Below are 9,773 nucleotides of genomic sequence, written 5' to 3' on the forward strand. Positions count from 1 at the left end.
GATGTCATATTCACGGACGGACTACACTGTGATGTCATATTCAAGGGACTGACTGAGCTGTGATGGCATATTCAGGGACGGACTACGCTGTGATGTCATATTCAAGGGACTGACTGAGCTGTGATGTCATATTCAGAGGACGGAGCTGGGGTTTAATATTCAGTGGACAGGCTGTGTGTTGTATCACAGTGTGGTTGTATTAGCATGACAACATAGAGTTAGTTAGTTGGTTAGTTGGTTGGTTGGTTAGTTAGTTGGTCCTTGGTTTAGTTTAATGGCTGTACAACAGATTGAGGACCCCCGTAATAATCCCAATAATATCTCCTTCCTCCTGAAGTGTACCCTCTATCCAACTCTATGGTTCACTACTTCTGAAAATCTAAAATCATTGGATCGGTGTAGGCATTTCCCACCATATTTCCTATACCAGTCATTCATATTCAAATCAGTGAAGGAAGTGTACACTTTGGGAGGAAGGAGAGATCTGTGTGCGCCATAGAGTTGCACTAGAGAGCTCATCTAAAATATATTTTCCAGTGCACCCTCTATCCAACTCTATAGTCTCCTCTCATTGAGAATGAAACCAAGAGGGCACATAGTCTTTACACCAGCCTTATACATATCTATATTCAAATCTTATTTATTTATTCAGCATAAAACCCATAGTTTCTTTGTTTTTTTTAAGACAAACATCGGAAATGTCTCTTATACAACACACAGTTAGAAACAATCGACCAATCATCATCATCGTCATGATTATCCTCAAATTTCATTGGTCTAAATTAAGTTTGTCAGTTTGGTCCACCCTCCTTTCTGTTTCCGGTTACCTGATATCCTGTTTGGGCATTACGTCATTTCCTGCTTGGTTATAATGGTTGTAACCAGGGATGGAATTGAATGATTTTGGGGCACTGGGTCAGCCGGACTAGTAGACAAATATATTGATAGTCTGGGTCCAAAATGTACTCCAATATTTGAAAAGACAAAATGTCACTATAGTCGGTGGGCTAGTTGGTCACATTTTCTACTAACAGGTTAGTTTAATCTTAGTTTTATATAAGTAGTTTAATATATTTCATATTCAACATTTTCTTTATTGCAAAGTTCAATTATTATCATTCCGTACAGTTCTCACATAATAATGATAGTCTTTTCATATCATCTTCTCTCTCATTGCAATGTTTTTAACATACTTCTTCATAATAATCATCGTTTTCATTATTTATTATTTTCTTTACAATTTCGCAATGACAACATCTACACACCAACGCCGTCGAAAAAGTGGGAGGGGCAAGGGTCTTCCTTAGGGAGCAAGGTGACTTGGGATTGGCTCAACAGGAGCGAGGGTGGCGGGATAAGGGGTGTGGTCTAACGTCCTCTACTAGCCTATCACTTTAAGACAATATTAAGACGTTTACAGTCTATTGGAGAATAAGGCTGGGCGGAGTGAGCGAGGGAAGGAAAGAGAGAGAGAGGAGGAGAGGAGGGTCGTAAAGCAGGGGACAGAAAGGTTTGAAGTGTCTGAGATGACCTCTACCTGTTGGATGTTAGAGGCTTTCACTGATATGACCTCTACCTGTTGGATTAGAGGCTTTCACTGATATGACCTCTACCTGTTGGATTAGAGGCTTTCACTGATATGACCTCTACCTGTTGGATTAGAGGCTTTCACTGATATGACCTCTACCTGTTGGATTAGAGGCTTTCACTGATATGGAGAATACTGACTCTAGTGTTAGATGGGAGAATACTGACTAGTGTTAGATGGGAGAATACTGACTCTAGTGTTAGATGGGAGAACACTGACTCTAGTGTTAGATGGGAGAATACTGACTCTAGTGTTAGATGGGAGAATACTGACTCTAGTGTTAAATGGGAGAATACTGACTCTAGTGTTAGATGGGAGAATACTGACTCTAGTGTTAGATGGGAGAATACTGACTCTAGTGTTAGATGGGAGAATACTGACTCTAGTGTTAGATGGGAGAATACTGACTCTAGTGTTAGATGGGAGAATACTGACTCTAGTGTTAGATGGGGGAAAGGGAGAATGCTCTTTCCAACATGTCCTCTCTGCCTGCCTCCCTTCCCACTGGCGCAGACGTCAATTCAACATCTACTTTTCATTTACATTTGGCTGACAAAAAAATGTCCCCGTGACATTGGATTTAAGTTGCAAATCCAATCCGTTTCCCACGTTGAATAAACGTCATTACGCTTCATTTTTGTTGTTGTTGAAACAACGTGGAAACAATGTTGATTCAACCAGTTTTTTGCCGAGTGGGTTTCCTTTTGTTCCCTCCCTGTGTCTATTCCTCCTCTCTGTCTCCCCCAACCCGCCCCTCCATCCTTCTCTCTTCCGCTCTTCCCTCGCCCCTCCATCTCTCTCTCTCTCTCTCTCTAGAACCCAGGTATGTGACAGTATGCCTCCAGTGATGACAGCAATATATAGATCAGCCACATGAAGAAGAAGACCAGTGATGTGATGATCTTGGTAGTCCTCGGCCCTCCGAGCTCCCCGCCTGCCACTGACGCTCGCCGTCGGTAGAGGAGGATCATCACGCATATGCACGCCATCACCGTGAAGAGCGTGACGGAGAACGCCAGCGAGCCCGGGTCGACACGAAACACCTGGCCTTTGGAGCGCCAGAACACGGCGGCGATGGTCCACGCCACTCCGATCCCAAGGAAGACGTTCACGGCGTTGCTACCGGTTACGTTGCCGATGGAGGCGTCGGCGTACTGGTCCTGGATGGCGGCCACCTTACTGGCAAAGGTGTCTGGGTAGTAGTGGAGAAGGGAGGGGGAGAGGGAGGGGGGTAGTAGTGGAGAGAGGAGGGGGAGAGGGAGGGGGGTAGTAGTGGAGAGAGGAGGGGGAGAGGGAGGGGGGTAGTAGTGGAGAGAGGAGGGGGAGAGGGGGGGTAGTAGTGGAGAGAGGAGGGGGAGGGGGAGGGGGGTAGTAGTGGAGAGAGGAGGGGGAGAGGGGGGGTAGTAGTGGAGAGAGGAGGGGGAGAGGGGGGGGTAGTAGTGGAGAGAGGGAGGGGGAGAGGGAGGGGGGTAGTAGTGGAGAGAGGAGGGGGAGAGGGAGAGAAGAAATAGCAGAAAGAGAAGGGAGAGGGAGGGGGGAAGAAGATGGGAAGGAGGGGGGGAGGGGGGGAGGGGGAGAGAAGAAATAGCAGAAAGAGAAGGGAGAGGGAGGGGAGAGAAGAAATAGCAGAAAGAAAAAAAGAGAAGAGAGGTGGGGATGAGGAGTGGGAAGGATGGGAGAAGGAAAGAGAGATGGATGGTGAAGAAAAGTGGGCAGAGGCAAATGGATGAAAAAGAGGGAGAGAGAAGACCAGATTAAATAAGGCAGGTGAGAGGAGACACACATACAAACTCCCCTAAGGCGGTCATAATTCTGCACGCGTACTCTGTCACACCTACAGCCCACAACACACACCTGGGTACCGAGGCACGAAGGTTACAGTTTAAAATGTCATTACATCATCATGATTACACAATTAGGACAAACAGAGAGAACATAGAAGGAGAGAAAGGAAGAGTGTGTGTGGGGGGGGGAGGGCTGTGTGTGTCTATGAGTGGGGGGGGGGCTGTATGTGTGTGTGTGGGGGGGGCTGTATGTGTGTGTGGGGGGGGGCTGTGTATGTGTATGTGTGTGTGTGTGGGGCTGTGTGTGTGTATGGGGGGCTGTGTATGTGTGTGTGTGTGTGTGTGTGTGTGTGTGTGTGTATGTGTGTGTATGTGTGTGCGTGTCTGTAATCTACCTGGTACAGAGGTCCCTAGTGCTACAAACACCACGGCAGTGACAGAGTCCTTCAGACCCACAGTGCAGCCGAAGGCAGAGGCCAGGTCTCCTGTTACAGCCGTCAGAACTCCTAGCAGGGACACCGAATCAAAAACACATTACGACAGACAGTAAGATTCCTTCCTCACCAGCCCACAGTGGTAAACAACCTTTAATCGTTTGCTTCGCCACACGTGACCTTCTTCCCCCCTCCCCACACGCTTCCCATCTTAGTTGATGCCACGGATAGTGGTATTTCAAGCTGACTTGACCAATCCTTGGTTACACATGAATTTCGTGTTACCTAATATTAAGGGAGATGGACAGCCCAGCCATTCCAGTACTCTGTAGGGTCAGGGGTCAGGGGTCAGGGTTACCTACCGATGAGACTGATGGAGACGATGAAGCAGGCCCAGCCATTCCAGTACTCTGTCGGAGGGACAAAGGCAAACAGAACTTTCCAGAAGACGGTGAGGAAGTGCATGATGTAGTCAAAACAGGACGGGAGACGCTCTTCACCACTCTCCTCATCATCATCATCACCTAGAGAGAGACAGAGAGATGGAGTCTTACTCTTTTTAAACTTGTGTGTTTAATGTGAACTGTTTCACTTGCTTTGTCAATGTTAACATATATTATCCATGTCAATAAGCCCCTTGAATGAAAATTGAAACGAATTGAGGGAGGCGAGAGAGAAAGGGGGGAGAGAGAGATAGAGAGGAAGGAAGGGATAGATGCAGGGGGAGAGGGGGAGGGATAGATGCAGGGGGAGAGGGGAGGGATAGATGCAGGGGGAGAGGGGAGGGATAGATGCAGGGGGAGAGGGGAGGGATAGATGCAGGGGGGAGGGAGGGGAGGGATTAGATGCAGGGGGAGAGGGGAGGGATAGATGCAGGGGGAGAGGAAAGGGATAGATGCAGGGGGAGAGGGGAGGGATATATGCAGGGGGAGAGGGGAGGGATAGATGCAGGGGGAGAGGGGAGGGATAGATGCAGGGGGAGAGGGGAGGGATAGATGCAGGGGGAGAGGAAAGGGATAGATGCAGGGGGAGAGGAAAGGGATAGATGCAGGGGGAGAGGGGAGGGGAGAAGGTGATGGAGGGGACAGGGAGAACAGAGAGTTTGGGTTCTAATTCTGTTCAGTCGGTACGATATGAATTCTGTAGACTGAAAGTGAAATGACGTGAACAGGATGTGACATCACGCAGAGAGGAAGCAAGGTCGGTACCTGCGCTGACAGTGACGGCAAGAGACAAACTGCTCTCTCCAGCTGCAGCTTCCCACCACCAACGCAAGATTAGTCTTCTTGATCAGCTTATCTACTGTGTTCTACACACACAATAGAGACCCCCCCCACACACACACACAGTCAGTTAATACAATCACACACACACACACACACGGCTGAATCTTAACTTGAGATTAGAGAAATCTTGGAGCAAATCTGTCATTGGCATCAATGCATGATTCAGGGCCCTACGCAATCTGCAATTCAATGGTAATGTTCCCCACATTAGTGGAGACTGTATTCGCGGTAAACGCCATGTGTCGGCTCCATCAGAAATGGTATTGTTCCTCACATTAGTGGAGACTGTATTCGTGGTAAACGCCATGTGTCGGCTCCATCAGAAATGGTATTGTTCCCCACATTAGTGGAGATTGTATTCGTGGTAAACGCCATGTGTCGGCTCCATCAGAAATGGTATTGTTCCTCAAATTAGTGGAGACTGTATTCGCGGTAAACGCCATGTGTCGGCTCCATCAGAAATTGTATTGTTCCCCACATTAGTGGAGACTGTATTCGCGGTAAACGCCATGTGTCGGCTCCATCAGAAATTGTATTGTTCCTCACATTAGTGGAGACTGTATTCGCTGTATTTCTATCAGACAATCAAATCGAAGGTTATTGGTACATGTGTTTAGCAGAGGTTATCGCGGGGCGTAGCAAAACGCTTGCAATCTGTAATGCGTCTTGCCATCCAGATTGAATAGAGCCCTCACGCTCGTGGATCTCCACGGTAAGGATTTACAGCAAGATCAAACAAAGAAAACGGAGGCTTTGATTCAATCGGATCCGCTTTAGTCAACATCTGCATAGTGGTTGTATTGACGGTGTCGGAGGTGGAACTGTGTCAGAGCTGTCAAATTCACAAGCAGCTCCTGGAATTACACCTAAAGTGGACAACAACAATAATAACAATAATTGTTATTATTAATTTATATAGTAAAGTGTTATTTTTTCTCAAACCCAATAATAAATCAAATGTACAAACAATCCAAAACAACAATCCATGCTATATACTGGTGTCACCAGATCCAGAGGAGACATCCCATGATGCCTTGTTAACAGGACAGCCATTGGCTGCATTAAGATAAATCCCATGATGCCTTGTTAACAAGACAGCCATTGGCTGCATTAAGAGACATCCCATGATGCCTTGTTAACAAGACAGCCATTGGCTGCATTAAGAGACATCCCATGATGCCTTGTTAACAAGACAGCCATTGGCTGCATTAAGAGAAATCCCATGATGCCTTGTTAACAGGACTGCCATTGGCTGCATTAAGAGAAATCCCATGATGCCTTGTTAACAGGACAGCCATTGGCTGCATTAAGAGAAATCCCATGATGCCTTGTTAACAGGACTGCCATTGGCTGCATTAAGAGAAATCCCATGATGCCTTGTTAACAAGACTGCCATTGGCTGCATTAAGAGACATCCCATGATGCCTTGTTAACAAGACAGCCATTGGCTGCATTAAGAGAAATCCCATGATGCCTTGTTAACAGGACTGCCATTGGCTGCATTAAGAGACATCCCATGATGCCTTGTTAACAAGACAGCCATTGGCTGCATTAAGAGACATCCCATGATGCCTTGTTAACAAGACAGCCATTGGTTGCATTAAGAGAAATCCCATGATGCCTTGTTAACAGGACTGCCATTGGCTGCATTAAGAGACATCCCATGATGCCTTGTTAACAAGACAGCCATTGGCTGCATTAAGAGACATCCCATGATGCCTTGTTAACAAGACAGCCATTGGCTGCATTAAGATAAATCCCATGATGCCTTGTTAACAGGACTGCCATTGGCTGCATTAAGAGACATCCCATGATGCCTTGTTAACAAGACAGCCATTGGCTGCATTAAGATAAATCCCATGATGCCTTGTTAACAGGACTGCCATTGGCTGCATTAAGAGAAATCCCATGATGCCTTGTTAACAGGACTGCCATTGGCTGCATTAAGAGAAATCCCATGATGCCTTGTTAACAGGACTGCCATTGGCTGCATTAAGAGAAATCCCATGATGCCTTGTTAACAGGACTGCCATTGGCTGCATTAAGAGAAATCACATGCAGCCTCGTTAACAAGCCCTAACACTGAAATGTCAGATATGATCTACACCTCCATTAATGCTGATAGAAATCCTCATTATTTAGTTTAAGGATTTTTTTTTTTCTTCAAATTGAGCGTAATAATGTGTTAATATAGCCTACACTTTCTAGTTCTGAACTGTAATTATGAGTGGGGCGGGGCTATGTGACAATGATCTGGAGCTGCTCACCGATTTGACAGCTCCAACTCCGACACCCACAAATCATCTGCTACGCGGGTGTCTGCTATCCGCCGGTTAAACGCTTGATCTGATCGAAGACTAGGCCTGAGTTGATGTCAAGTTATGATTCAGCTTATATAGGCAATACAGTGAGGGAATGAGTTAGTAGTCGTTTTTAAATGTGCTTATTAAAGAGGTTTTACACACACACACACACACACACACACACACACACACACACACACACACACACACACACACACCCATGCACTCGCGTACAGAAACACACAAGCATATTATTAATACAGAGACTGAAAGAGAGACTATACCTTCTTAGCTCTTCTCATAAGTGTATTCACCCCACACTACACACACACACACACACACACACACACACACACCACACACACACACACACACACACACCACACACACACAGACACACACACACACAGACACACACACACACACACACACACACACACACACACACACACACACACACACACACACACACACAAATGAATACACAAAACATTCTAAAAGCTGTCTGAAGAACAGAAGATAAAACACAAAGGGTCTTGTCAACATTAGAAAAGGTTTATAAGTGAGAAAACATTAGCTGTTCCCATTACATAACCTGGCACATTTAGCCTTATGCTAGCTGTTCCCATTACATAACCTGGCACATTTAGCCTTACGTTAGCTGTTCCCATTTCATAACCTGGCACATTTAGCCTTACGTTAGCTGTTCCCATTACATAACCTGGCACATTTAGCCTTACGCTAGCTGTTCCCATTACATAACCTGGCACATTTAGCCTTAGGTTAGCTGTTCCCATTACATAACCTGGCACATTTAGCCTATGCTAGCTGTTCCCATTACATAACCTGGCACATTTAGCCTTACGTTAGCTGTTCCCATTACATAACCTGGCACATTTAGCCTATGCTAGCTGTTCCCATTACATAACCTGGCACATTTAGCCTTATGCTAGCTGTTCCCATTACATAACCTGGCACATTTAGCCTTACGTTAGCTGTTCCCATTACATAACCTGGCACATTTAGCCTTACGCTAGCTGTTCCCATTACATAACCTGGCACATTTAGCCTTACGTTAGCTGTTCCCATTACATAACCTGGCACATTTAGCCTTACGCTAGCTGTTCCCATTACATAACCTGGCACATTTAGCCTTACGCTAGCTGTTCCCATTACATAACCTGGCACATTTAGCCTTAGGTTAGCTGTTCCCATTACATACCTGGCACATTTAGCCTTATGCTAACCTGACAAGGTGGCAGTGATGATTTCCTTTAAGAAATCATGCATTCATCACGTGTAACTACGTCAATCATTTTAATTGGCCGATGCACATTTTGAGATGGATATTTGTTTCATTTAAAAACTTTTTTCTTAAACTTTTTTTAATGTTCGCCGGTATAGACCCCCAAAAAATGCCCAAAACATACCCCAAACATACTAAAAGAGGACTCAAATGAACACAGACACACAGATACCTTGAACTCATAAGACTCTTCGATGACCACCTCTATCCGTGTGTTTTCTCCCAGACTGGGACAGCCCATCTTGGCCACCTCGTCATCCGTCGGCTTGTTCTCATTGGAGTCGCCTAGGAAACGGGGGAATGACGGACAGGTCAGAAAATGTGAAGGAGGGCCAAGATGGCTAACGGGATGAGTTCCCAGAAAGCTTTGTAGCTAACGTGGCTTTCAGAAAACCCATCCTCTGCTGTAAAATGTGTGTGTGTGTGTTCACTAGCTAGCATCACTATCGCTGCATAATTAAATCACACCAACCTGTTATCAATAGCGCCTAGACACAAGCTACGCTAACACAACACTTGACACTGTTGGTGGTTATCATTAGCCTCCAGACACAAGCTAAGCAGTATTTCATACAAAATCACGCTAACGCTACATATTATATTAATGAAACTCTGCCCGAGGCTGGTGGCTTTTCATGTTGAACATGAAACATATGGAGTCTTATTCACGACATACTAGAAAAATGAGAGAGAATCATTCCGGTCATATCTCAACACAACGTATAATTTCAGTCATATGTGATTTGTTTCAGGAAACTAGGCGTGTGTCGCTGGGTCACTACTTCACAGGAGAGCCATTTGAATGTAAACTTTTTCTTATCAAAATGCGTTTTTTGGCAGAAATGCCTTCTGGAAAATGTGAACTTTAATTTGCCTTAATAACAAACATGTATGCCATCTGTAAATACACATGAAATGGTTAAATTACGAGCCCAGTTGGTTTAGCTCAGAAAAAGACCGCAACCTTTCCGTTAGCCATGATTGGCTAAGATAATGAGTGGGCTGGACATGCCGAGATATGAGTTTGGATTGGTCTCTCTCTCTCTCCTCTTCTCTGTCTCTCCTCCTCATC

General features: G+C 45.6%; 1 protein-coding gene across 1 annotated transcript in view; it reads right to left on the reverse strand.

The window, feature by feature from the left end:
- Positions 1 to 624: 624 nt before the first annotated feature.
- Positions 625 to 9,773, reverse strand: part of LOC109883919 (sodium/calcium exchanger 1) — a gene marked incomplete in the record, with an annotated part of 73,191 nt that continues 64,042 nt past the window's right edge. The window contains 5 exon segments of the mRNA XM_031791746.1: positions 625 to 2,780; positions 3,768 to 3,878; positions 4,169 to 4,355; positions 5,041 to 5,115; positions 8,874 to 8,986. Of these exon segments, the coding sequence (XP_031647606.1) occupies positions 2,401 to 2,780; positions 3,768 to 3,878; positions 4,169 to 4,355; positions 5,041 to 5,115; positions 8,874 to 8,986 (866 nt within the window).

This window comes from Oncorhynchus kisutch, linkage group LG16, assembly GCF_002021735.2.
Source record: "Oncorhynchus kisutch isolate 150728-3 linkage group LG16, Okis_V2, whole genome shotgun sequence".
NCBI lineage: Eukaryota > Metazoa > Chordata > Actinopteri > Salmoniformes > Salmonidae > Oncorhynchus > Oncorhynchus kisutch.